General features: G+C 40.0%; 1 protein-coding gene across 5 annotated transcripts; it reads left to right on the top strand.

The window, feature by feature from the left end:
* The first annotated feature begins 1,961 nt into the window (after positions 1 to 1,961).
* CROT (carnitine O-octanoyltransferase) lies at positions 1,962 to 21,797 on the top strand. Of its 5 annotated transcripts, none has more exons than XM_041408826.1 (17): positions 1,962 to 2,017; positions 2,564 to 2,768; positions 9,344 to 9,468; positions 10,291 to 10,472; positions 10,657 to 10,781; positions 11,359 to 11,467; positions 12,972 to 13,065; positions 13,159 to 13,284; positions 13,701 to 13,802; positions 14,433 to 14,516; positions 14,616 to 14,723; positions 14,991 to 15,121; positions 16,411 to 16,534; positions 18,478 to 18,556; positions 19,356 to 19,449; positions 19,625 to 19,744; positions 20,867 to 21,797. In XM_041408826.1, the coding sequence occupies exons 2-17, from the start codon at positions 2,654 to 2,656 to the stop codon at positions 20,985 to 20,987; spliced, it is 1,839 nt and encodes a 612-aa protein (XP_041264760.1). In that variant the 5' UTR covers positions 1,962 to 2,017; positions 2,564 to 2,653; the 3' UTR covers positions 20,988 to 21,797. The 5 variants fall into 5 exon arrangements, 2 of the variants coding, with proteins under 2 accessions (XP_041264760.1, XP_041264761.1); XM_041408827.1 differs by having other exon boundaries at positions 1,990 to 2,084; XR_005952983.1 differs by lacking the exons at positions 16,411 to 16,534; positions 19,625 to 19,744; positions 20,867 to 21,797 and having other exon boundaries at positions 19,356 to 19,414.
* Positions 21,798 to 27,171: the final 5,374 nt, after the last annotated feature.

The raw sequence follows: 27,171 nt of genomic DNA, 5'->3' as shown, positions 1-27,171 counted from the left end.
CTTTTCTGTGTAGCTTTTGATTTCCCTACCCATGAGATTTCTAACTTTTACTCATCTGATCCTCTCCCTGCTCCCACTGGTAGGTGAGTGATTGAGAGGTTGTTGCATGGGGCTTGGCTGCTGGCTGGAGTTCAACCATAACAGTAGGTAATGGGAAGCCATTCTGGCAGCAAAGACAGAGAGTAACAAAGACAAACAGAAGCAACAAACGCTGCTGCAGGTGCAAAGAGGAAAGAAGTCACAGAATCACTAGGTTGGAAGAGACCTTCAAGATCATTGAGTCCCACCCAGCCCTAACATCTTAACTAAACCATGGCTCCAAGTGCCACATCCAGTCTTTCTTTAAGCACATCCAGAGATAATGACTTCACCACCTCCCAGGCAAACCACTCCAATACTTTATCACCCTTTCTGTATAAAACTTTTTCCTAACATCCAACCTGTATTTCCCTTGGCGTGGCTTAAGACTGCATCCTGTGTTTCTGTCAGTTGTTGCCTGGAGAAAGAGACTGACCCCCACCTGACCACAACCACCTTTCAGGGAGGTGTACAGAGTGATAAGGTCACCTCTAAGTCTCCTCTTCTCCAGGCTAAACAACGCCAGCTCCCTCAATCGTTCCTTGTAGGGCTTGTGTACTACACGGTCACAGTGGTATTTCACCATGGGGTGAAATGTTTGCTCTAGCATGTGAAGACTGCTCCAAATGCCACCCAATCACTCTGGCTACTGCTTACTCCTACTCCTGTGAAGCTGCAAGTCACATCCCACAGCATTTCTTCCACATAACATTTTATCAGGTGGCACAGAAACCCATCAGCCCAGACCTGCTCCACCCTTGCAGATTCCTGTGCCACTGCCCACCCACAAAGCAGCCGGGCCACTTACCCTGGATGAGGAGTCCCCTGGGCCAGCCAGGGCTTGCATCTGGTCTCAGTCCTGCTAAGGACACCACAGGACTTAAGAGCACAGCCCATGAGGGACAGCAGCTGTGAAGAGCCCCTGCCTCTAATGCAGCCCCAGCTGCCCCTTCTCCCCATGTCACAGATACTGAGTTCTAAGGATCACTGAAGTCCAACTCCTGACCCTATGCAGGACATCCCAAGAATCACACCATGTGCCTGAGAGCATCTTCCAAATGCTTCTTGAATTCTAGCAGGCTTGGTGCTGTGACCAGGTTTCTGGGGAACCTGCTCCAGTGCTCAATCACTCTCTGGGGAAAAAACCTTTTCCTAATATCCAGCCTAAACCCCTCCTGACATAACCTCAGGCCATTCCCTTGTTTCCTGTCACTGTGCACCGCACAGAACAGTGTCTGTCCCTCTACTTCCCCTCATGACGAAGTTGTAACTGCAGTGAGGTCTCCCCTCAGACTCCTCCAGGCTGAACAGACCAAGTGACCTCAGCCACTCCTCATGTGGCTTCCCCTCCAGACCCTTGACTATTTGCATAGCTCTCCTTTAGGAGCTCTCTAATAGTTTAATGCCTTTTTTGTATTGTGGCACCCAGAACTGCCCCCAACACTCGAGGTGAGGCCACGCCAGTGCAGAGCAGAGCAGGACAATCCCCTCCCTTGTCGGCTGGCGATGCTGGGCCTGATGCCCCCCAATAGATGCCTGGCCCTCCTACCTGCCAGGGCACTGCTGATTTATAATGAATTTTCCATCAGCCAGGAACCCCAGGTCGATGGAAATGAGGTCTCCAGCCTCTCATTCCCCAGTCTGTACGTACGTCGAGAGTTACCCTCTCCCAGGCGCAGACCAGCACTTGCCCTTATAAAACTTCACACAGTGGCGACTGCCCAGCCCTCCTTTTGGCTCAGGTCTCTCTGCGGAACTCGTCTGCCCTGAGGGAGTCACCACCTCTATCCACTGCTCTTTTAACTCCACCGCCGCCTCCGGAGCGCAGGGGACGGCGAGGCCGCTCCCCTCCCGCCTCCCGCCTCCGCGGCCGCCCCGCCCCGCGCCGCTTCCGGAGCCGCTGGGAAGTGAGACAGAAGCAAAGGCGGCGGCCGGGGAGGTGGGCAGGGGTTTGGGACCTGTGGTCCTTGCCGGCCTCGTTCCTCGGGGTTGCGCTGGGCAGAGGGGTGAGCTCGGCTCGGCTGTCTCCTTACACCCAGGCCCCATCCGCCTTGGGCTCTCCCGGGCTTTCCTCGATGTGGGCCCTCAGCCGCTATAAACTCTGCTGCTGTGCCGCGGGCCTTGCGCCCGGCCCGGCTCGGCTCGGGGAGCGCTGGCGTCGGGGCTCGGGCGGGGACCTTGGGAGGGTCTGCGGGGGCCTCGGAGAGGTCGCCAGCCGGGCTGTGGGGTGATTCCCCCTTCCCCAGATGTCCTCTGATCTGGGGCGGGTGTCCCAGGGCTGACTGGCTGCTGCTTGGGAGAGAAAGCGACAGTCTTTGAGCTGGTTAATCGCGACGTGCTGGGGAACAGCATCAATAGCAGCCTGGTCTTCGTTTCCCCCTGCTGTGTGTGTGCCTCTCGTGGCTGCAAGCCAGCAAGAAACCCTCGGTCCATGCTTTGTCGGGGAACGTTTCCTGATATCTGTCTTTTTTCGTGTAAATGGCAGGAGGCCGGAGCGAGGGAGAGAACAGTGTGGGGAGATTAGTCATCGAACGTGGGCTTCGTGAATAGTCTGGTTGTGCTGCAGATCTGCAACATGGAAAAGCAACTGCTTGAATCCTCAGAGGAGCGAACATTTCAGTACCAAGATTCTCTGCCTTCCCTGCCAGTACCTCCTCTTGATGAATCTTTGAGTAAATATCTTGATGCAGGTAATGACTTAATGTTGTAATGGTAGCATGTCATGTGCTACCATTGTAACCAGGCTAATCTGAAGATATTTGCTAAGTGATTGTAGACAGAGCTTGTACTGTAATTGGGGCGTGGAATACAGACAAGCTTAGTGTGCCAAAGGATCTCTTTCAGGCTCAAAACTGGAAATTAAGTGCCCAGAGAAACTTGAGTAAAAGTTTCTTATTTATCCCTAATTACCTTTCTTCAAGGGAATTTGGCACTTGGTTAACTTTTTGGTTTGAGAGTGGATTTTTTTTCACCTTCTTTTTTTTTTTTTTTTTTTTTATTTCAAAAAAAAAAAAAAAAAAAAAGCTTGTCTGGTGAAAGATACTTCACTTAAAAAGTTTGGTTTGCATAACTGCTTGTTTATAACTGTGTTTGCCGAGGATCTTTTTAAAAGAACTTAATATTGGTGAGAAAGAGCACTTATTAACTATACAGTAGTAGGCAAAAGCAGTGGTGAGCGTTTTCACATAATTTAGCTTGGTACTTCCTGCCTTGACATGTTGATTAATCTAAAGAACATCACAGAAAAGTTTTGAAAACAATGTCCATGTACATGTATCTAGTTTTGTTTATAAAGAAGAAATGGCTGGTTAATTCTTTATTATGTATTGGGAATGGCAAAAATGCATTATGAAGTATCTTGAGATTACTTTTCTCTATTTCTTCGAAAATTTTCAGAACTCTGAGACATGGAGTTTTTTCTGGAACATCTGCTTTGTATCTTACCATCTTACAGGAATTACACTAATGCTAACAAAGTAAGACTTGGAGTTTTCTTCTTAACAGAAGCATACTACACCAATTTTTTCCTTTCCCAAAATAGAATTCCTGAAGTTTACTGTTGAGTTCCTATTTATTCTGAGTACTGGAAATGGCCTGCATTGGTATTCTTTACATAATTGTCTTTTGATGTAGAATGTTGAAGTGGTGAATTGTGTGTGTGTATGTGTCTAAAATAATGCACTGTCTTTTTGCTGTAATGCATATTAACTAAGGTTGTGCTGCAAGAGTAGAACCTGCAATAACAAAATTGCTGTTTAGTTTTTTAAACCCATCTGTCTCTCCAGGTTAATAAATAACTCTCATGGAGTGAGAAAATCTGACAGTGAATTTGTTTGCTCTTGTTTTCTGATTCTGATCTGTTTTCATAAATGACCTTATCACGTCCCTTTCTTTTTCATGCTAAAGTTAGTTGCTGGTTACTGTTCCATGTACAAAATCATTCTATAATTTTGATTGCTGTTGCTCTTCTTTAGTCTTACTGGTGGCAAAGTTAGCCCAGCATTTGCCAGTCTTCCCCTGTACAAATATATTAAAGTCAAAGGGTGCAGGGCACAGTTCTAGACATAGCTCTGTGAATTTCATTGCTTAAGCTTGTCATTTTAGTCTGTAAATGTGAGTGAAGGAAAGGAGATGCTTCAGAAGAACAATTCAGAACCCCCAAATGATTCTTCATAGAGGCTATAAATTAGTCCTGGGAAACCTTCTAAATTAGTCCTCCTCCAACCTTCCATTGGTTGGAGGAGGACTCCAAGCACTTGATATTAATTAGAGTGCCTGCTGGTAAAGCACTTACCTGTTCAGAGCCAGCTAACTAGAAAAGCTGGACAAAGTATGTGTCAGAATATGCCTTATTTAAGGCTTTACAGTTGCTGCCTTTTAAGGAGTAACCCTGTTTTGAAAGTAAGCCTTGAGCAGAGAAGGTGGCCCTAGCCATGTTATTTAGCTTTCCAGCTCAGAGGCTGAGATTCAGAAGCACAGACTCAACATGAAAGTATGAAAACTCAAACTTCCAGCTTCCCAGAGGATTCCTTAACTATGCAACTGAAGGTGTCTTTCATGGGATACTTCTTGTTCATGGGCAGAGCTGTCTCCACGGCCCCCAGATCTGTCCCCCCGCCCCCTGTCTCTGGTGGGTGGCGCTGGGCTGGGAGGGACACGGTGTTGTCACCGTGTCCCCACTGCCATTGTGTCCCCATTGTCACTGTGTCCCCACTGCCAATCCCCTAATCAGAAAGAAGGACCATCTGTGGGCTGAAGAAATGCAAGTTTATTTCTCTGGTGAGAAAGAGGCCAAGTTCTGCTGCTTAACAGTGCTGCTTCTACAATGATAGTTTTTAAGTGGAAAGAGACCCTGTGGTCATAGAATCATGTAGATTGGGAAGAGTTCATCTGGACCAAATTTCTGCTCAAAGCTGGTCCAACTACGGCATGTTGCTCAGGCCCTGCTTAGCCAGGTTTTGTTTACTTACAAGGGTGGAGACTGTTTCATTGTAACCTGTTCTGGTGTTTGTCACCCTCATGATTGTGGGAGGGGGAAGAAAAACAAACCAAAAAAAACAGCAATGACCAAAAAACCCCAAAAAACTTCACATTTTCCATGTGAAAAATTTTCTGTATTCCATCTTTTTCCATTTTCTCTTGTCCTAATTCTTTCCGTCTCTGAGAGGAACTGTGGTTTATCTTCACCAGGACTTTCCATTCAGTTGAAGAGGGCAGCCAGGTCTTCCCTTTGCATTGTCTTCATAAGCTCAAGAAACACAGTTCTCAGCCTCATCTCATTGTGCATTCCAGTCCCCTCACAATCTTAGTCACCCCTTATGGTTCAACTAAATTAATGGCAGTTCTTTTCCAGCCTAAATGATTCCATGAATTGAGACCAGAACCAAATAATTTTGCTTAGTTTTAATTTTCTATTTGATTATTGCTCTGTAATGACTTTGTAATCTGAGTAACAGAGGGTAATCATCCTCCCTTCCAATAGTGTGTGATAATAAGGTCATTTTCTGGGAAACCTGAGTGTTGGACTACCCTCAGTCAGGGAAGGCTTTCAACTTCAGGATGAAAACTGTAATCTGCAAAAGGGTAAAGGTGAATGGCTCTGTTGTTGTTATTTCTTTTTTCATTTGTGTTCACAATTGATGGTGTGCAATTCAAGCTGCATCAAGATGAGTTCTAGATGTGTAGACCCTATTTGAATGTCCACAGCTGATCATCTGTGGTGAAGGTGTAAGGGGAATGCTGGTACCTTTCCAGTTGCAATGGTGTTGTAGTGGAATTTTTGGAGGTCCAATGCAATTTAAACACAAGCATTGAATGGTAATACTTGAAAGTAGATGTTCTGTCCTGCTGCCTAAGGTTGTCAGAATGTGCTTAAAACCACATTTTTAGGTAATATTTGGCCCTCACTCTCCATGTTTGTCCTGTGGAATAGAAAAAAAATATCACTAGGACTTGCGTTATTGTTGTGGAATGCCATAAGGAGACCAGGATTTATCTGAAAATGGATCCTTATCTTTCACTTTAGGACAGGTAGTGCAAAATACTGAAATGCCTTATATAATTAGGATTAAAATGGAATTATGTTGAAGAGGAGTGAGGAGGACTTGATAGAAGAGGATCAGCACTGAACAGACTGGACATGAAAAACTGTGGGTCCTGTTGAGATGTGCCCATGGATGCCAGGGGAGCTGGTCTTTGTCTTGGAAAGGCCACTTCTGATAATCTTTGAAAGATCATGATTGCTGGTGAAGGTTCCTGAGGAAAGGAAGAAAACAGATGTTACTGTTGTCTTCAGGAAGGATAAGTCTGATCAATCTTGCTTTAATTCCTGGGAATCCCTGGAAAATAATCATGGAAACCATTTCTGAGCATATGAAGGACAAGACGATGATTGGGAATGGGCAGCATGGTTTCTGAAGAGCAAATTTTGCTGAACATGGTCGCCTTTTGTGATGAGGTGACTGTCTCAATGGATGAAGGAAGAAGAGTGGATATTGTATATATTGACTTTAGTAAGGCTTCTGGCATATCAATAGCTTTAAAAAAAAATCTTCATAGAGAAACTAATAAAGTATGGACTAGGTAGAGGACAATCAGATGGGCTGGAAACTGTATCATCTGCTGGGCTCAAAGGTCTGTGATCAGCAACACATATGCCAGCTGTAGGCCAGTGTCTGATGGTATGCACCAGGGGTCCAGTAATTTTTAATATGGTCATTGGTGGTGATGGGACGTGCATGATGGGACAGACTGTACTCTGAGTTTGGGAGCTTCCAAAGCTGGAAGGAGTAGCTAATACACCAGATGGTTATTATGCCATCAGAGGGAGCTTGATAGGCTGGAGGAGCAGGCTAACACATTTTTAGGTAATATTTGGCCCTCACTCTCCATGTTTGTCCTGTGGAATAGAAAAAAAATATCACTAGGACTTGCGTTATTGTTGTGGAATGCCATAAGGAGACCAGGATTTATCTGAAAATGGATCCTTATCTTTCACTTTAGGACAGGTAGTGCAAAATACTGAAATGCCTTATATAATTAGGATTAAAATGGAATTATGTTGAAGAGGAGTGAGGAGGACTTGATAGAAGAGGATCAGCACTGAACAGACTGGACATGAAAAACTGTGGGTCCTGTTGAGATGTGCCCATGGATGCCAGGGGAGCTGGTCTTTGTCTTGGAAAGGCCACTTCTGATAATCTTTGAAAGATCATGATTGCTGGTGAAGGTTCCTGAGGAAAGGAAGAAAACAGATGTTACTGTTGTCTTCAGGAAGGATAAGTCTGATCAATCTTGCTTTAATTCCTGGGAATCCCTGGCAAATAATCATGGAAACCATTTCTGAGCATATGAAGGACAAGACGATGATTGGGAATGGGCAGCATGAAACAAACACAAGGAAATGCCAAGTCATTCACCCTGGAGAGAGTAACTTGCCACAGCAGCACAAGCTGGGGCCTAGTGCCTGGATGTAGAAGAGCCCCGGGGTCTGGTAGACATGAAGTTGAGCATGAACCAGCATGTGGCTTTGCAGCAAGGCATGTCAGTAGTCTCCAGGGCTCCCTATAGAGAAGGAACATTGCCAGCAGGTACAGAAAATTATCCTTGCCCTTGGTTCAGTGCTGGGGAGGACACATCTGCAGTTCTGTGTCTGTTTCTGGGCTCCCTGTACAAGCCAAGATAGGGACATAGTGAAGTGAGCCCAGAGAGGGGCTGTGACAGTGATTCAGGTCTTGGATTATCTGACATAGGGGAAGAGACAGAGAAAGCTAGGATTGTTCAGATCTTTGCAATATGTGTGGTTACTTGTTGTGGAGGAGTAAATAAGATGGAGCCAGACATCATAGTAGTATCTAGTGACAGAATAAGAGGTGATGGGCACAAACTGAAATACAAGAAATTCCTTTTAAACATAAGAAAACTCCTCTTCTTGCAGTAGTGGTCAAGCAGTGAACAGGTGATTGTAGAGTCTTTGTCCTTGGAGATACTTAAAACCCAACACAGTCCTAAGCAACTTGCTGCAACTGACCCTACAGAGATGAAGTGTTGAACAAGATGATCTCTAGATTTATGAAGAAGAGAGAAATAATGGTTGCAGGCAAGCAGGTGTGATTGCAGCAAGATGGAGTTAAGATTTAATATTTAGGTTAACTAAGTATTTGAGACCTTGCCCTGCTGAAAATTGCTTGCAAAAGCAAAAGATAGATGAAAGATGATGCAGATACTTGTTTAAATTTTTGTAATTGTGTATCTTTCTTTGTTTCTTAGCCGCTGTAAGTCAATTACAGGGTTATTTGCTACTTGTGAGTAGCAAGGCAAACAAGAAATTAACTAATGATGGTGTCCAGTGGCCTCAAAAATTACTTGGGCCTCATTGTGTAGGCGTTGAATCACCAGAAACACACCTCACACACCTCCATTCTGTTTCCCACTGACTTCACAATCTAAGTATAAATAAAACAGAAAATACATTCTACACCAGGTAAGTATAGAAAAAAAAATGAGGTGTGCGTGTATGGAAAATGACATCAGCAGTGCCCATTACTGACCAGAGATTTCATGGTAAAAAGTCTTTAAGGGGTGTTTAGATTAAAATAATGGCTAGTTTTGCAGATGTTTGTGGAGGACTTCAGCCTATAATGCACATTCATTCACTGTCCCTGTGTTATATCCACCTTTGATTGATAGCAAATGCAGTTACTGGTAGACAGTTTTTCTGTTTTCCAATCCTTTTGGGTTTTAAAAACAGAAAAACTGTCTACCAGTAACTGCATTTGCTATCAATCAAAGGTGGATGTAACACAGGGACAGTGAATGAGAATTGATGCACAAGTGGCTTGCAGACCATGAATAGACTTGAAAATACAGACAAGTAGCTTGTAGTTGGTGCAGCAGGGTGGCAAACGTGTGTGCTCAATGTGTTAATTTGCAAACAAAGTTCCTGTAAATTTAATTACTTGGAAGAACTCCATAGTATTTGCAGATGTAAATATATTTGATTTAGTTATCTGTTAGGTATTTCAGGTTTTCAGCAATTACTTTAGTCTGCTATCATCTGTATTTATTTAAAAGTATGTATTTATGTTTTATTAGAACATACTGGTTTATTTACAGACTTTTGAGAGGTGTTTAAAAGTGTTTTCCCTTCAAATGCTTGTTTTAGAAAAATTAATTCTCATTCACTCCCTTGCCTGTGAATATCTGAATCTTGCAATAAATCTTAGTATTCAGTTGTCTTTAAAATAGAAACATGTTCTTTTTACAGTGAAGCCGTTTCTTAATCAAGAAGAATATCAAAGAACCGAGGATATAGTTAAAAAATTTGAAAATGGCATTGGAAAAGAGTTGCATCAGAAATTACTGGAAAGAGCTAAAATGAGAAGGAATTGGGTGCGTATTTAGATATGTGAGAAATCATAATTCCGTGTAGGAAATCTTAATTCAATTTTTGGAAAGTTGGTTATTCAGGATGTAACTTAAAGAATGATTTCACTTTTTTAAATCTTCATCTTCCTTACATTGGCCACTTGACCTGTGGGTATGAACTCATTCACTTATATATGTGTCATTTTTTTCAAAGCTGAGTGGCTAAGAGAGCTCACTAACTGAAATTTAAAGTTATTTACCAGCTTTTGGGTGCTGTATCTGTCCGTCTTTCTTTCTGTGATATCTGTCCCTTCTCACTCCACCCTTTTGTTAAAAAACAAAAGCAACAATAACAAAAACAAACCCACAAAAAAAACAACCCTGGAATTTAGATTTTGGTTTCTTTCTTCCCAGAAGGAAACTATGTGGTAGCATTTTAAAGTTGTCTTTCAACAGAGAAAGAGATACAAGGAAGGTCATTACCGAGTGGAATTCATGAGGGCTTCTTAATTCCTAACAAGACACACTCCAGAGTGAGGATTTTCTGATGGTGGCAGAAAATGTGCATTACGAACTGTCTCTCTCAGATCCCTTCTCAACACAAGTTTGATCTCCTTCTATTCTTCATGGAGTAGTCTGATATTTCAAGCTTGAAAGCAGAAGAGCTAAATGTATCATTATCTTCATCAGTTAGTTTTGAACCACTGTCCTGCCTTGTGTTATATAGGACCTACTATTCAGAGTATTAAAATAAAACAGTAAAAAGCAGGCAGTTGAACAGTCACATGATTATTAAAGAATTAATGAATAACAATAAGTTCTGATATTAAATATTTTTCTTTTCAGCTGGAGGACTGGTGGCTGAATGTGGCTTATCTTGATCTTCGCATCTCAACACAAATACACTGTAATATGGGAGGCCCTGGTCCCTATATTGAACACTGCTGGCCACCAAAAGAGGGCACTCAGATAGACAGAGCATGTATAAATATATGGCACACCCTGAAATACTGGGATCTACTACGAGCGTAAGACTTTAAAAAAAAAATTACTGATCCTAAATATTGATGGTCTCTGTATCCCTTAATTGCATATGTATGTTCATGTCCATTGGCATGCATTCTTTGCTGTACTAGCCAGGTTTGTCTTACCTTGATTTAATTCCATCATTTTAATTTCTCTTGCTTAATGGTGCTGTGTTTGTTACTACAGAGAGAAGGTTGCCATAGAGAGATCTGGGAATGCTGTTCTGGACATGAACCAATTTCGAATGCTCTTCTGCACTTGCAAAATTCCTGGACTTACCAGAGACTCTCTTGGCAGTTATTTTAAAACTGGTAAACAAATAAAAATTGGGGATTAATATAAGCAAATGATGTTTATTAATATGCTAAAGGAGTGGTCAGTTTAACCATAAAATTCTTGCTTTCTTGAGTGCTAAATCAGCTACTGGTTGTAGAGTGTTCATATAATGAAGCAAAGAAGGTGTCTCATCTACGAATGCTCTTTTTGATCCAATATTTACTCCTTACCAAATTAGAGTAAAAGAAAGCTCTTCTTCAAATTGTGTATAACCAACCTGATGCCTATAATAAACATGCCAGCATTAAGAATTGATGAAAGACAAACTCTGTGTGTTAAGTATGTGTGGATTCAGCAAGGAACACTCATTTCAGCAGAGGAGGTTCCTGCCTGCAAGAGACACAAATAAATGAAATTTGCTGCTAGTTAATGACAATGACTTGAAATAGTTTATAGCAGTGAAAGTTATGTGTGATTTCTGTTGGCTTTTAAAATGTCTTCCAGTTTGCAGAATTGAACAAAAAGCAGTCTGTAGAACTTGATGAGTTTTTTCTGTATTTGTCACTTTATCCCCAAGGTTGGATTTTCATTTATTCCTGTTTTTCATTATAGAGGCTGAAGGTGAATGTCCATCTCACTTGATAGTCCTGTGTCGAGGTCGAGTATTTGCATTTGATGCTATGCATGAAGGCAGCATGCTGACTCCTCCAGAGATTTCCAGGTTTTCAAAATGCTTATTTTAAATGAGCTGTCTTATTTAAGCTACATACAAAAGAGAATTTTTTCCCATTCCCTTGACCTCAAAGAATTAGGTGTGAAGGAGACTACAGCTTCTCCTTTAGCTGAAAATTTCCGATTTAAGTAAATCCTTGTTCAGTGGATGGCATTTTCTTTCCGTGTACTATTGTGATACATCTGTAGAGCATCATTCAAAAGGGCTGAAAGAAGAGACTTCAGTAGGAAATACCATTTTTTATGCTTTCTTTACATGGAAATAGTAGGATTACAGCTATCATCATTCTTTCCAGGTACAATCTGTGTTGCTACTTAATCATTATCAAAGTTGAAGCACTCTGATATGTTGAACTCTCCTGTTACATACAGATGTAGTTTCAGAATAAGTCTCTTGTGACTTATTTGGTATCTATATGCATCTCCTTACTAAACAAGGGTTGTTAATTTTGCCTGGGAATAACTTAATGCAATTTTCAAAGTGCTCTTATAGTGCACAGCAGAAGGCTTGTAATTAAAATTGGCAAAAAGTGGATGGCCAAATTCCTCAGGCAAGACAAACCTAATAAGAGAAGCTAAAAATCACTTTTTAAAAATAGTCTGGTAGATTAATACCTAATATTTTAACATATGCATTTCTAATTTTTGTAGTTGTACCTGTTAAGTCAAGCCCGTAACAAAGAAATGAACGCTTGGAATACAGACAAAAACCCCTGAGTCTATTGTCTATAGGAAGGGAAGGTTGGGTTTGGTTGGGGGGAGCTTTTTTTGTTTGGCTTTATTTTTGTAAGGGCATCATAGGTGTCTTATATTTTTGATACTATGTAACTAGTGATCAATAGTGATATTTAATAGGCAAGTGTGCTAGAACAAAGAACAAGCCAGATTAAGTGCCTGTAATTTGTGGAGTTTCTTTAACATGGAGAACAGCATGGAAAACTGAATTTGAGAACTAAAACTTACCCCTCTGTTAACTGTTCTTCTAAAGGAATAGGTAGGAAGAGAATTGCTCTTGTGTAGTTCAGCATCTACATTCAGGATGTACTGTAGCAAGTGTTCTGCTTTAAGGTTTATCTTGAGGGGAAGGTTTGCCCTGTATGTGATAAGCTTCTGTGGAATCTGTAAAGCTGCAGTATGGCAGATGTCTGCTGCTCTGAAAAGTCTCAGCCTGCACTGTTGAAGTCTTAAATCTAGTTTTAAATTAAGCATGTAATAGTGTTTTAGCGCTATAATTGTTTATGAGTGTTTGTACTGGGCTCGTAGATGCTGAGTGACTGAAACCTGAGCAGGTCTTCAATTATCCTTAGAATCTAGGGGAGCTTCAATTGTCCTCAGAATCTGGGGGAGCTGATTCATGCTTCCTGAAAATTCACACTGGCTTGTGAATGTTGAGCCAAAATTCCAGCTTCGCAAAAAAGAGAGAGAGAGAGGAAAGGTGACTTTTGCCTTCTCTCCATCTGTTATTAACTTCAGTTTTTGAAATCTTCTTAAAGGCAACTTAAGTATATACAGAAGAAATGTTGCAGTGAACCAGATGGACCAGGACTGGCAGCCCTAACAAGCAACGAAAGGACCAAATGGGCAGAGGTAGGAATACTTCAGCAGCTTGTTCCTGGGAAAAGCATTGTGATCACTGGAAAAACAGTATTTCACTTAGCTTTGTCTTTTTATGCCTTCTAGTTACGGGAATATTTGATTCATCTTGATCCAAAGAACTTAACTCTTCTGGAAAAAATTCAGAGAAGTTTGTTTGTGGTTGGCCTTGATGATTGTAGTCCTCATGCAACTCCTGAGGACTATACCGAGGTAGCTAAGAATTTTTGATTCATATCTGATAATAGTTGCATAAAAATTTCTCCTGCATATATACAGAAGTAGCACTTCTTGGTCTTTCAGAACAGTAAAGATGAAGCAGATAAATATGAAAAAAATGTGCTTTTTTGATCTATAGGAAAACTTAAATAGTTTTAATTGTTAGGCCATTGGAAGTGGAAATGGGTGAAATCTACCGTCATAACATTTTAGCCCTCTATCCTTCAGGGTCATTAACTTTTTTTTCTAATTAATAAGTTGGCCCTGTAATCATGTTTCATCTTGAACTGGATGAAGATGTCATCTGTCAGGGAGGTCTTGCCATCTTAATGTAGACTAGGTTTAGCTTACAAAGACTGGCAGTGTTCTTGGTGTTTTTTAGACTTCACAGTATGTTTCTTCTGCTTTAGCTTACAAGGCTGGGGCTAGCAGGTGATCCGACTGTGCGCTGGGGAGATAAATCCTACAATAGCATATTCTTTTCCAATGGAACCTGTAGTGCATTCTGTGATGTAAGTTAAATTTTTTTCCATCTTCTGAGTATTTATTTACTGAATTTTCCCCTTCAGAGTATTATTTTAAGTGCTTCATGTGTTACTCTTTAGTATAGCCTTGTTTACGTGGCACCTAGGCTGGTAAGTTTCCAAAAGCAGTCTGCTTTCTCATGTTCTTTGCTCTCTCATGGTGTTTACTATTACACCGTACTTGAATTAACAACAGGATCTGAAGTTGTAATATTATTTCTGAAAGTCTTTAATTACGAGTTCCAAAGGAAAAAAATACGATACGCAAGAAGGCTTTAAATTAACTCTTTGTTTGATATATCCATTTGAACAGCTGTGTTTTTTAAAATATGTTATTTTAAACTCATTGCATGGCCAGAAGGGCTTATATTTTTCCTTAAATCTGCCTTTTCATGACAGGAGTACATCGTACCTCCCTGTCCAGGTGCAGAGCAGTTAAAACAGTGGGTGGACTTAAAATACTTCTGTATTTATTGCAGAACTATAAAACAAGTCCAACACTGCGCAGTAAAGCTGTTAGTCAGCAGGAACAAGAGCAGGATAGGGAAAAAAGCAGAAGAGTTTGATCTTCTTGCTGTAATGCAAAGAAATGTAATATCTTCTCTTATCTGATTCTAGCATTCTCCTTTTGATGCCATGGCTTTAATTACCATGTTATCTTATGCTGAAAAGAAGATTATTGAAAATGAGGGAAAATGGAAGGTATCTATCTTTTATAAACTTCCAAGCTTATCAGTTAATGTGTCTTTTCTTATGGATAACATTTTCTGGTTTTGCATCTTTCTGTCTTCATCTTCCCAGGGATCAGATAATGTGAGGGATATTCCATGGCCAGAGGAACTTGTATTCACAGTGGATTCAAAAATTATGAATGAAATCGGACATACTAAAGAATTATATTACAAGAAGGTGGAATTTAAGAATTATATTACAAGAAGGTGAAATTTACTCCTGGTTCTCTCAGTTGTTAATGATACTATTTTTTTTCATTCTATTTACATGTTTTTAGTTGGTCTGTTTTCATGCTGGAGAATGAATAAGTTCCTGATTAATTGATTAATTTAACACCATGGTTAAATTTGTTGCATTGTGATTTATGTTGAGTGTGTTTTATTTGCAGTGGATGAAGTTGTGATATTTCTTGACTTCTGTTGTTTTTCTCCTGTGCTATGACAGGTGTCTGACTTGCAGCTGGTGTCTTATGCCTTCACGTCCTTCGGCAAAGCATTGATTAGAAAGAGGAAACTTCATCCCGATACATTTGTGCAGCTTGCCCTTCAGCTTGCTTATTACAAATGCCATGGATGGTAAGAAAATACCAGCTTAGGAATAAAAGACCAGTTTATTGAGTAGGGGTGTGCAGTGGCTTTGCAACACTAGTATGTAATTTGCCATGGGGATGTAAGAATGAATAACTAAGGTGTTTTTACAATAACAGTTGCATAGAGCCATACTTTCTTCAGAAGAATTGCGTTCTTGTGCCCATAGGGATAGTACACATACATATTATGGAGTAGATGGTAGAGTACAGTCTGTGAAAACTTGAACTTGGGCCATACAAAGGAAACACTTGGGCAAACACGAAATGCACAGTGGGTCAGGATTCTCTAATGTCAAATAGTTGCTCAAATGTAGAACAGAGTTTTGTCTGTGACAGCCACCAGTAAAATGTTTAGTCTTCTAAGCCTGTAAAAGGCCTCACAAACTTCAGTGTCTCACTTTCTTTAGCAATATTGGGTGTGAAGGTTTGGGCAGAATAATAGAGATGAAGATAGTGACCCTTCAAGTGCCTGCCTCTGCATTTTTGGATGTGACATTTAATTTTGTATTACCGATTAGAAGGTGTCATTCTTCTTGTTATTGGTGTTCCCAAATTTCTGTTTGCTAACTAGCACTCATTATGGCTTTTGTTAGTCATTACTGACTAGCAGAGTATTGCTTGCTTCAGAAGGAGGAGGGTTTCATCATAGGAGTGTGATGTTTTGTCACTGGTGAGATGTAGCTCATCATAACAAAGGTTGGTAGATCTTGGTTTGCTGAACATCAGGACATTAATTATCTGACTAAAGTAGCCTTGGTCTGTTGTAAACATGCAAGTATATTTCATGTAGGTTGTATATTAAGTGGTAGACTGTAGTAGAGGTGGAGTTGCTCCATGTAAAAGCTGGATGGATGTCAGTATGCAGCAGAGAAGATTTTGACCTTTCCCTCTAAATGTTTTGGAACACACTGCTTATTTCAAATGTGTCTCTTAATTTATGAGGGTTTAGATGGTGTAGGTGGAAGTACATGGTGAAACTGAAGCTTGTGTAATGTCAGCTGTTTTTGCTACAGGCTAGTAGATCTGTAGTCTGCAGAAAATATCCATGGCAATGCAGTCTTTTCAAGGTATGAATATAGTACTGGTGCTTTTTTCAGTCATGTGTCCCATAAAAGCACATAGAGTTGCTTTGTGGCTTTTTTTCAGAAACATAACTTAAAGAAAATTAGTGGTACTGGTACTTGTAACTGAGCTTGATGTGCGAGATCTATTAGCCCTTGAGACAGCAAATAGTTTTAAGTTAATGAGACACTCTTCCCTAATTTCTGTTCTTAGTCCGGGCTGCTGTTACGAAACTGCCATGACCAGGCGTTTCTATCATGGCCGCACAGAGACCATAAGACCTTGTACTGTGGAAGCAGTGGAATGGTGCAAGTCCATGCTGGATCCTTCTGACAGTGTAAATACTGAAATCCTACTTCAATTCAATTACTATTTAGAAGGCCTGTCATCTGAACCATTTCAAACTTGTTTTTATGTTGTCTCATTGATTGGCGCCTTTGCAGGGAGGCAAATTTTAAATGTTGGGTTACTTGAATTCTGATTCTGGTCATTGTGACTGAGATGTGTGGGCTTGCTTGATTTTGTGTCCTATTTACCTTTTGGTTTCAAGAATGTAACTGTATCAAATTACATTCACACTGATTAATTTAACACCTTAAAAAGTTAATGGGTTGGAGCCAAAGTATTGTGCTATGCAGTTGTTCTGTTGTTTAAATTTTCAAGTGAAATTAGGAAATGTTTGTCTAATAGTTGCATCTGAGAGGAAGACTGAAAGATGTTTGTGTCCTAGCAGTAACAGGGGCGTATTCCAGAGTTTGTCTCTGAGTAGCTGAACTGCAGACCTTTTCTTTTCCCAGCAGCTACCCTCTGGTGCTTGGCTGGCAAAGCAGGTCATGCCTTGCTTGCCAAGCAAGAGCTCTACTAAAGCTCTTTCTATTGCCCTCACTGTACATTTCTCAGAGCCTGAGAAATGTGGCAAAGCAGGTCATGCCTTGCTTGCCAAGCAAGAGCTCTACTAAAGCTCTTTCTGTTGCCCTCCCTCACTGAACATTCTCAGAGCCTGAGAAATTAAGCAAGGAGAAGGTTTTTGAGACAAACACATCTTTTGAAAAATCAAAGGTTCTATACTGTTAATGCATCTAAAAAACATAGAAGAAGACAGCTGTCAGAAAGCATGTGTGATTAATAATTTTGGCCTTAAAGAGCATGTTTTCCTGGTCTTCACTGGCTTCTTTTGGCATGTACAGCAGTTTTAAAATTCAGTTTTCTGGCCATCTTCCAAATCTGCTTTCCTATTCCAAATATGGATTTCTATTATTTCCCTGCTCCTCAGTTACCTTCTAACCAATTATCAGGCTTCTGTGGTTACCACTACTACTAGTGTGTAACTTTTTGTGTACACTAACTGTAGCCTTTTTTTTCTTTGTAATGTTAAATAGCATCTCCAGATATCTCCCTATTGTTGTCTTGTTTGGTTTTTTTTTAAAATACTAACTCCTGGAGCTTAAAAAAACCTGTTCAATAGTATTGAAATTAATGTGCTTAAAAGTCTGTGTTTATGTAGTTTTTAATACCTTAAAGTCAGATGCTCTGAAATAATCCTTTTGTCTTAAATTTTCTTTTGACCCTTGTTAGCTTGATAACTTGATTTTTATCCAAATCAAGTGACTTCTGTCCTTGTTTCACATTCTCTGCTGCAGCCTCTCGTGTGATAAATAAAAGGATAAATAGTCCTTCTTAAGTAGTCAAAGAACTATCAAGATCTAAGGTCTTGGAAGTCAAGATCTTGAGCATCTAAAACTGTTTCTCAGGATCTCCTTTACAAAAACCATGTTATTTGTATTCTCTCTGACTTTAATATATATGTTTTAATATAAACTTGGAAAAACCGTAATGTTGGGCAGAATTGGCAATCAGCAGAGAAAATCTGGGAATGCACCTAGTAGGAGCTGGTGTCCTTCTGAATAAATGGTATTGTAGAAGGTTTTTGGGTTTGATCACTCCAGTTCATGCTGGTTCCTTTCCATTGTTTCAGATTATTTGGGAAAGAGCGTGAGGTTTAGAATATTGTTCAGTTCAAAAGCGATCTGAGTAAGAGAACAGAGATACAGGAAACAAAGAAGCACATTTTTCTGAAAAGGGAATTTGGGTTTGAGAAAAAGGGTTTGAGAGAGGTTCTTATGTACCTTTCAAGTTCATCCATTGTCTTCTATATAAAATTGTTAGGAACTATGAAAGGGAAAACCTGCTGGTCTGTGATTGCTGACTTGTTACTCATTTGGATTGATTTTTCTTTTTCTTTATTTTTTCTTTTTCTTTTAATCCTGCCCTACTTTACAGAATTATCAACGGCTACAACTGATGCATAAGGCATTTGCAAAGCACAATAAAATGAGGAAAGAATGTGAAAATGGAAAAGGTACTCTGGGATCAAAATTTTTGGTCTTTTTCCTGTGGGTGAAAATGGAATATCATTGTGTGCTAGTACATTTTCTTTGTCTCCTTATTTTCAATCTGAATAAAAAGCCACTTAACATTTTATACTTTAATTTTGGGGAGAAGAGCTAAAACCTGTTCCTTGCACCCATCCTTGTACCCCAAAAATATGTTCACTTGGAATATTTATTCTGTTTTTCTGCCCAGCTAATCATTACTTTGGAATATTTTCCAGTGAAATATGTGCTTGGCTGAAAAGTGAAAAGGGTGATCTTTAGGACACAGGAGAGATTAGGGTGAGATTCTAACCCAGCTGTGTTAGTGCTGTACACTATTCTGTGAATAAGAAAGAGTAGCTGGGAAATGGACCCGATTAACTTCATAGTCTCTCCAGCCTTCTTGGTGTGTTACCACAATTCAGAGCAGTCGTGGCCCTGAAAGCCTTTTTGCTGTGTTGACATAATTGCCCATGGGCCACTTCCACTGTGAGGAGCTCTTCCTCCTTGACTGAAGTGGGAGTTGTCTTGGGTTTTGTTTTCCACAGGGACTGTGCTGCATCTGTTACTGAAGTAATTTGCCTTTGAGCTCAGTGCTGCAAGTTGAAATTGTTGAAGACCTCTTAGATCAAATATGTGGAAAATACATTTGGATGCTACAATATGATCCTGTTGTTTATCTGTCCTTCAGCTGCTATTTGAGCTCCTAGCTATCCAGACCAGAAGAAGCAGAATAACTGGGGGAATGCTGCTGTTAATGATTCAGTATTTGCATTTTTTTGACAGGCTTTGATCGTCATCTTCTGGGTCTCCTGCTCATAGCACAGGAGCAAGGACTGCCGGTGCCAGAACTGTATGGGGATAAGGCCTTCACAGTCAGGTAATTCATATTCTTGTCCCATGGGAATTTGTATCCCTTGATACCAAGGCCTTTGCTACACTGGCCTTATGTGTGCTGATGTCTTGATCTCTATGACAAAATAACTCTTTCATAAAAGTCACTTTGTTTTAAATTACTTTCAACAGTGCTGCTTTTGTTTTGTGTTGTTTCACAGTGGAGGAGGTGGGAATTTTGTCCTTTCAACTAGTCTGACTGGCTACACTAGGTTTAGTGGATCTGCAGTCCCTATGGTACAACATGGCTATGGCTTTTTTTATTCAATTAGAGATGACAGGTAAGGATATAATTTTCTTTTGAATATGGGTCTGCATTTGTCACAGAGGAAAAGGCAGCTAACAGGTATAATGAGGAAAGGAAAATACTGAAGAAATACAGCTGAATGTGTCAGAAGAGATTGAGAAGTGAGGTACATGAGAGTAGAGGCATTGGCATTCTGGGCAAGCACATGTGGGAGGAAGAACGAGTGGTGGAGGGCGAGTACAAGATACTGACAATAAGCAGAAATAATGAGTAGGGAAGGTGAAAGAAGGGAGCAACAAAAGGGCTTTAAAATAAGTTAACTTTAAAATAGGCTGTCATTTTAGGATCATTATAACTTAGGGGGAAACAGAACAAACCAAATGAACCCTGCACCACAACATTCATGTAAAGAAAGATATTTCTTTGGCTGAGCTAGAGCAGATAAGAGACAGGTGAGTATACTGCCCATCATTCTTGGCAGTGACACACATCTTGAGAGGCTAAAACATCTGGCTTCACTTCTCCATTAATTTTGATTTGAAATTAATTTTGATTTTAAAAGATCGAACTTTGGCTTAACTGGTCTTATGGACAAAATTTACTGCTGTTTTGTGAAATCTAAAACCATTTTGGTTAGAATGTGTAGAGATAAATTGCTAGTTTAGGTGTAATTCAAATGACTTCTTCCTAAAGCTAGGCAGGGGTTGTGTGCCCATTCAAATCAGTTTGAGAATACAAGCCATTAATACTTTGATCTGTGGCTCTCTTTAAATAAGTAGAATCTTTATTAGATATATCTTTTATTAGATAAATAGAAAAAAAGTACCTAAAACTTTAAACTAATTGAAGAAAAAGAAGAAATATCATTCACAGCATTGTCAAATATAAGCAGAAAGGTTGTGTCACTGTGTATGTAGTAACGGGTATTGAAATCAAAGTATTTGATTTCAAGATCTGTCAACATTATTGCTTACTGAAGGCACCAAGGATCTGAGTCATCTTTTAGTGTTGAGACAGTGACAATTTTTACATCAGAATTTATGTCAATAATTTACTTCAGAATTTATGTCAATAATTCCACATTTCAGGACAATTCAACTTTATCCTAGACCTTGACAATTAAGCACAGTGACTTCACTGTTTTCTGTATTGGTAGGATCGTTGCTACCTGTTCTTCTTGGAAATCCTGTCCAGAGACTGATGCAGAAGTGCTGTGCAGAACTGTGTTCCAGTGTTTCCATGATGTGCTGCAGCTAACACTTACAGCTCAGCTGTAAGCTTGATAATCATGTAAGAGGCTTTGCAAGCTCACAAGTTGTAGGTAGTATTAAAAACGAAATGCTACTCAAGAGTACTGTTAAATTCAAGACATTTAATGATCTATGTGACATGTATCTATTATTGTGAGATTTACTGTGGGAACAGTACCCTTTTAAGAATAATGTAGCCATTTGCAACAGCAATGCAAGCAGTAGTACCTTATCTGTTTAGAACTATGCAATATTAAAATATGCCACAACAATGCAAACATACTTAGGGATGGGATGCTGTAGTGGAAAATTGATGGGAGACCTCTATTTATGACCTTAGTAGTCACGTGTAGAATAGTTTGTAGTTTACTGATAGTGTTTATGCCAGTTGAGCACTTAATTGTGTACTTAAAAGTAACCACACTATCCTCTTATGTGATTATGCTTCTTATTCAGAGTGGTTAATGAAACAGAATGCCTCCATCAGGTTATGTGGTATTTTATAAGTTACCTTTCATTTTTTGCTATCAGGATTATACCAAATAAATGTTGTATCCATGAACGGGGATGTTCCCACTACATTTGTAGTATGAGAGCACTACAGTTTGAAGTATTTTGAAAAAGAATCACTCAATAATAAAGACAGAAAGCAGCACGAGTTTCAAATTTTTCAGTTTTCGTTCTCTAGTGAACTGTGAATATCTGCTGCTTTACACTAATGCACAATAAAAGTAAGCACTGAATACAGTTTGATACAGTTCTCAGGATTTTAATACTTGATTTCTCTGAGCGACTTTGTATTTTACTGTTATAGAAATAAAATTTTCCAAAAATCAACCTTGTCCTAATTAATTTATGGTTGGACTGTTTAAAATAGTGTAGCAACATTGTGAGAGGATGATGATCTTGGTGACAGGTGAATTTGAAACAGAGATTCTAAAGTTCCCATTGTTTTTCCTCTAGCTTTTAAAGTTTCAGGGGGATCAAATACTATTATGTATTTTACAGAAACAACTCAATTTTCAGCTAACATGGAACCATTCTCTTTGCCCTCTGGAAGCACTGTTGCACATTTTTTGTCCACAGTATTAAGAACACTTCCCCTTTTGGTTTCCTCCCTCAAGGCCTGACACCTCTCTGCAGTCCAGGGTGTGTTACACTGTGTTTTGTTGCCTCAAAAAATGGTCTCCTCATTTCAGCCTTTGTTTTCCTTGCCTTTACTGTCCTACCTGTATGTCTTGTCTCAATTACATCTGACAACCATGCAGTGTTTAATAGTTTTGAGATTTTCCAAAACTCACATAGAGAAAGAGTCCATAGCTGTTCTGCAATACTTACAATAGCCCAGCTTTTTTCTGAGAGCTTCTGAAATCTCATGGGCAGTGAACCCAGTTTCTGTGATGCTGTGATTTCTGTGAGATAGATTAGGATTTTGGATTGAGCTATGCATGATTATTTTTATTCTTTATTTTAATAAGTTCTGTCTGATAGTTACAAACTTTCACCCTTCAACTGGGTTAGTAAACTTGGCTGCAGTTGTGATAAGGACAGTTTGCTTTAAACATTCATTCAAAACAGCCTGAAGTGTGTAATTTTGCATTTGTTTGCATTTATTTTCCATACACCTACTCCTGCCTTTCTGAGGATTTCTGGGAACATAGAAATCCTGACAGAAATACAGAAAAAGCACAACTTTTTCAGTAAGTGAATCATTGAGAAAATGGCATTTAATCACCAGCATAACCAGAATTTCCTGTTCAGCTGACACAGTCTGAGCCTTGCCTAGAGAAACTGAAGCCGAAGAGTATTCATGGAGAACAAATTTAAATTCTGAGTTGTTAGAGCTGCTTGTTATGTGCTTTGGAAGCATGGATTCTTGAATGTGGTATTAATTTCCTTGTTCTGTAAAGCATTTCATCTCCAGTGCTTCTGCCCTCAAAGCCTCCCTGTTTTTGTGCCCTTCTCCATGAGCACAGATGCTCTGTGCTGCAGAGCTGATCTCAGTGCCTGGAGCTCTCCACCCAGCCCTTAGCTTTCAGTTTGGCAAGTCAGTGAGGCTTTTTCACGACTGCTTTGTACTCTTTAATTTGAGGAACTATGAATTTTGTGCTGGTGGAAGAGGGTTGGGTTCTTAAAGCGAATGTACCTCATTATTAGTTATGGGTTTTTAGGAAACTGTTTATGGAATTGCACCAAACCCACATGTATTGAAACATCTTTATCAGTCTTTATCTAAAAGATTGAACCCGCTGTGTTGCTGCACTTCAGCAGCTGGCACTGCCCACTCTCATGCATTTCATGTCCCACTTTGAGCATTGACCAGAGAAGAGTAGGTGCCTTTTTCAGTCCAGAGCTGCTGCTGATTCTCTTGCTCTGCAGCCTTGCACTCTGAACCACAGCAATCTTGTCTGCTTTTTGGATGGTGGAGAGGTGGTAAGCTATCATGATGCATGTGTGACTTTTACTGTCTTTATCTGACAGTTCATGACAGTCTGCACGATGGAAAAAAACAACAGGTGAATTAAAAACTAGTACAGCAGCTGTTCTCACCTGTGGTGCCTCTAGTCTGTTATCTGTGATAGAACAATGACAGAGGTGGTGCTTCTGTGGCCTTGGAAGTGAAAAACTTTATCCTGATGACTAGTTCAGGTTCCTGTTTGTACATCTGGGTTGAGGGAGAGGAGACAGTGCTCACTGTGTTTTCATTTGCCCCAGAAATCAGGTCAAACAGAATTTTCCAGGGTCACAACCTGGCCCTTCTTTTCTGCTGCAAGCAGATCTTAGTTGATTAGTTTTAGAAATTGTCCTAAACAAATTGGCCTAGCTCATTTGACAAGTCATGCGCTTTCTGGCTCACTTTTAGCAACATGACAAATTGCTCCAAGTTCAGTCCCACTCATTGCAACCCAAATCCCAAATAATTGCAACTTAATCTACCAGAGAGTTCTGTATAATCAAATAACATGCTGGATAATTTTCTATTTCAGTCTTAAGCACTAAGAAAGGATGTACTTGATATACACACTTAACACCCACTCAGGACCTCAGTTTATTGGTGTTTATGTTAATTTTTAAAAAGAGTATTTCAATAATTTTTTAAGAAGCATTCTGTACCTTTAAAAAGCATTCTGTATGATGCTTGCAAACTTTGTCCAGATATAAGCTAATTTCTTTTTCCTGATTCAAAGTAACAACAATGCAAGTATTTTCCATGGCTGCTGAAGCAGTCGGTGTCTGGGAGCAGATAACCCTGATTCAAAGTAACAACAATGCAAGTATTTTCCATGGCTGCTGAAGTCTGGGAGCAGATAATTCATTACAAGAAAAACAATTTTATGGATATTTTTAGACATAATCCAATGGATAACTGCAATAGAAGTATGTCTACATCCTGTTGAGAGCCTAGTCACAACATTTGTGGATATGCTGCTATTAAATATATCTAATTAGACTGAATTACAGCATTGAAGTAGAGACAGCACACATTTTAGCAATGAGAGCTTATTTTCCATTGGTCTTTTGTAATCTGTCACGAGGATAATGCCACGGGGCTGTCAGTGCTCTGGGATACACTGAACAAGCCCACATCACCTGCAAAGGCTTTTGGAACTGCAGGGTAAACGTACATCCTACATTGTCAAAAGCAACCAGTGATTTGGAGTGATTTGGATAAAGAAATTATTTTTCACAGGGTATATCTTCAGCATTTTTTGGAAATCAGGAGTTTTTCCAAACTTCTAAAGGAGAAATTCTAAATCCAGTGCCATTTAAAACACCTAAAGGAGAACCACTGTTCATTCCTTAAAATGTAGAGACACATTTTCCTGGCTCATACAGCAGTTTGGCATCTAATCCCTATTCATTTTATATCTTTGAAAACTTCCTGTTTTGCACAGAAGAAAAATAGTAGGAGTTCTCAAAAATTATTAATATTTTAAGCTAGGTACTCAGTTTCAATTGAAAACTAGAGGAAGTTCATGCCTTAATTTTCTTAATGCTCCCAAATAGTAAGATAATCTACTTTCAGCTAATTAATATCAACTGTAAGTCTTATAATAGCAGCAGTTGGTTTAGCCTTGGTCAGGAATTTTGCAAATCAAAACTCAATATGTACTCCATATAAAAACTCAGTAAAAACTCATTTTGTGGGAGCAGAAAATTAAAAATTATCCACTGGATATGTGAATATATCACTAGATATGTCTAGAAAACCAGTCAGTATGTGGGACTGAAGCTCAATTCTTTCTCATTTTCTGTCACCCGTGTCAGACTTGTGCATTGTGGAATCCCACTGCCTTCCCAGAAGCTCCCCATAGTGTCTGTACCCCTCTGAATTGTTGCTCATGGATTGTACCAGGAGCTGATTCATTAGAGAAGTGTATGACAAATTTGGTGCTCATAAAGAAGGCATGAAATTAAGTTACTCTCTTTTAACTATGTCTTTTCATCACTGCCTTTTAATGAGAGTAGTTTATTTTTACCCTCTGGTGTGTGAAGATGGCATTTCTTGATAGGCAGTATTCCAGGAAGAACCTTACTTTTGAAAAAGTAGATTTCTACCTAGAGCTAAAAATAGATGCTTGAGACTTGTTTTCCTTCAAGTTTGCTTGATGTACTGAGAGTAAAAAATTTTGCTGAATTGCTATGGAAAGATATGTTTTAAATATTGCCAGAAACTGATGATCTGCAAAAAATTGTTTTGATTAATATAGTCTGCCAAAACCAGATATTCAGGTCACTGCTTAACAGTCATGTAACTCTTCTTACAAATACTCTCCAAGGCAGTTGGCATGAGATGATAATCAGCTGTAAACAATGTGGCTATGAAAAAACTTCAACATATTTCAGTGCATTAGAATGCACTCAACAAGGTTACCAATTTGGCAAAACTTTGTGAATAATTAGAGACAGTGTTATGAAATTTTTTCTTGGTTACCCTAGCATGTAAAACAGATATGTTTATTTTTTTTAACACATATTCTTTTAAAAATAAACCTTTCTAACTGCTTATTTTAATGTGTGACAGAACACCTGTAGGCTTGTGAATCATCAGCCCTTACTGTAAATGTAAAAAACAGCTTGGAAGCAAACATGACTCAATCTCCAACTCAGTAAGAAGGAAAAGCCGAGAAGCTCTAAATAGGGGAGCTAACCTCCAAAAACTTAACTCTACCCATGCAGTTAGGAAATCCTTTTTTCCACATCACTACTTCTACATAAGAAGTAGAATAAATGCTTAGACAATCTACAATAAGAAACACAACAGACTAAGTACCACAGAATAATTAAGGTTGGAAAAGACCTCTGAGTTCATTGAGTTCAACCATGTAATCAGCATTGCCATTTTCACCACTAAACCATGCCTCAGTCTCACATCTGCATTTGTTTTGAACACTTTAGGGTTGGTGACTCAACCACTTCCCTTAGAAGCCTGTTCCAATGATCAACCACAATCTTAGTGAAGAAATGTTTCCTATTATCCAATCTAGTGGCCTTCTAGGATGGGGGGGTTACATCAGTGGACGAAGAGAGGGATACAGATGTCATTTATTTGAACTTCTGAAGCCTTTGAGACATGCCCCCTTCCTCCCCCAAACATTCTTCTCTCTAAATTGGAAAGACATCGATTTGATGAGAGGATAAGTGTATAAGAAATTGATTGGATGGGCACATCCAAGAGGGCAGTGGCCAAGGGCTCAGAGTCCTTTTGGAAATCGGAGACCAGTGATGCACCTCAGGGGTCTGCATTTGTACCAGTGTCATTTAATATCTTCATTAATGACACAGTGTAATTGAGTGCACCCTCAACAAGTGCAGTGGTGCACCAAGCTGAGTGGTGCAGCTGACACACCTGAAGGACAGGATGCCATCCAGAGGGACCTGGACAAGCTCGAGAAATGGTCCATGGGAATCTCATGAGGTTCAACAAGATCAAGTGCAAGGTGCTGCACCTGGGCTGGGGTCACCCCCAGTGTCAGCACAGGCTGGGGATGAAGGGATTGAGAGCAGCCCTGCCCAGAAGGACCTGGGGGTGCTGGTGGATGAGAGGCTGGACATGACCCAGCCGTGTGCACTCACAGCCCAGAGAGCCAAACGTGCCCTGGGCTGCACCAAAAGCAGCGTGGCCAGCAGGGCAGGGAGATTTTGTCCCTCTGCTCTGCTCTGGGGAGAGAGGCCCCACCTGGAACAAGGCACCCAGCTCTGGGCTCCC

Source organism: Onychostruthus taczanowskii, unplaced genomic scaffold (genome assembly GCF_017590055.1).
Source record: "Onychostruthus taczanowskii isolate IOZ18803 unplaced genomic scaffold, ASM1759005v1 scaffold3, whole genome shotgun sequence".
Taxonomy (NCBI): Eukaryota; Metazoa; Chordata; class Aves; order Passeriformes; family Passeridae; genus Onychostruthus; species Onychostruthus taczanowskii.
Note: the sequence above shows the minus strand (reverse complement) of the source record. Positions and strands in the feature narration are given on the sequence as shown.

What these genes read in the sequence shown, in the direction of transcription:
- CROT (XM_041408826.1), top strand. Translation starts at nt 2,654, where the DNA reads ATGGAAAAGCAACTGCTTGAATCCTCAGAGGAGCGAACATTTCAGTAC. An exon ending in TACTGGGATCTACTACGAGC is followed by an intron (nt 10,473 to 10,656) that starts GTAAGACTTTAA and finishes TTGTTACTACAG; the next exon opens with AGAGAAGGTTGCCATAGAGA. An exon ending in CCTGTAGTGCATTCTGTGAT is followed by an intron (nt 13,803 to 14,432) that starts GTAAGTTAAATT and finishes ATCTGATTCTAG; the next exon opens with CATTCTCCTTTTGATGCCAT.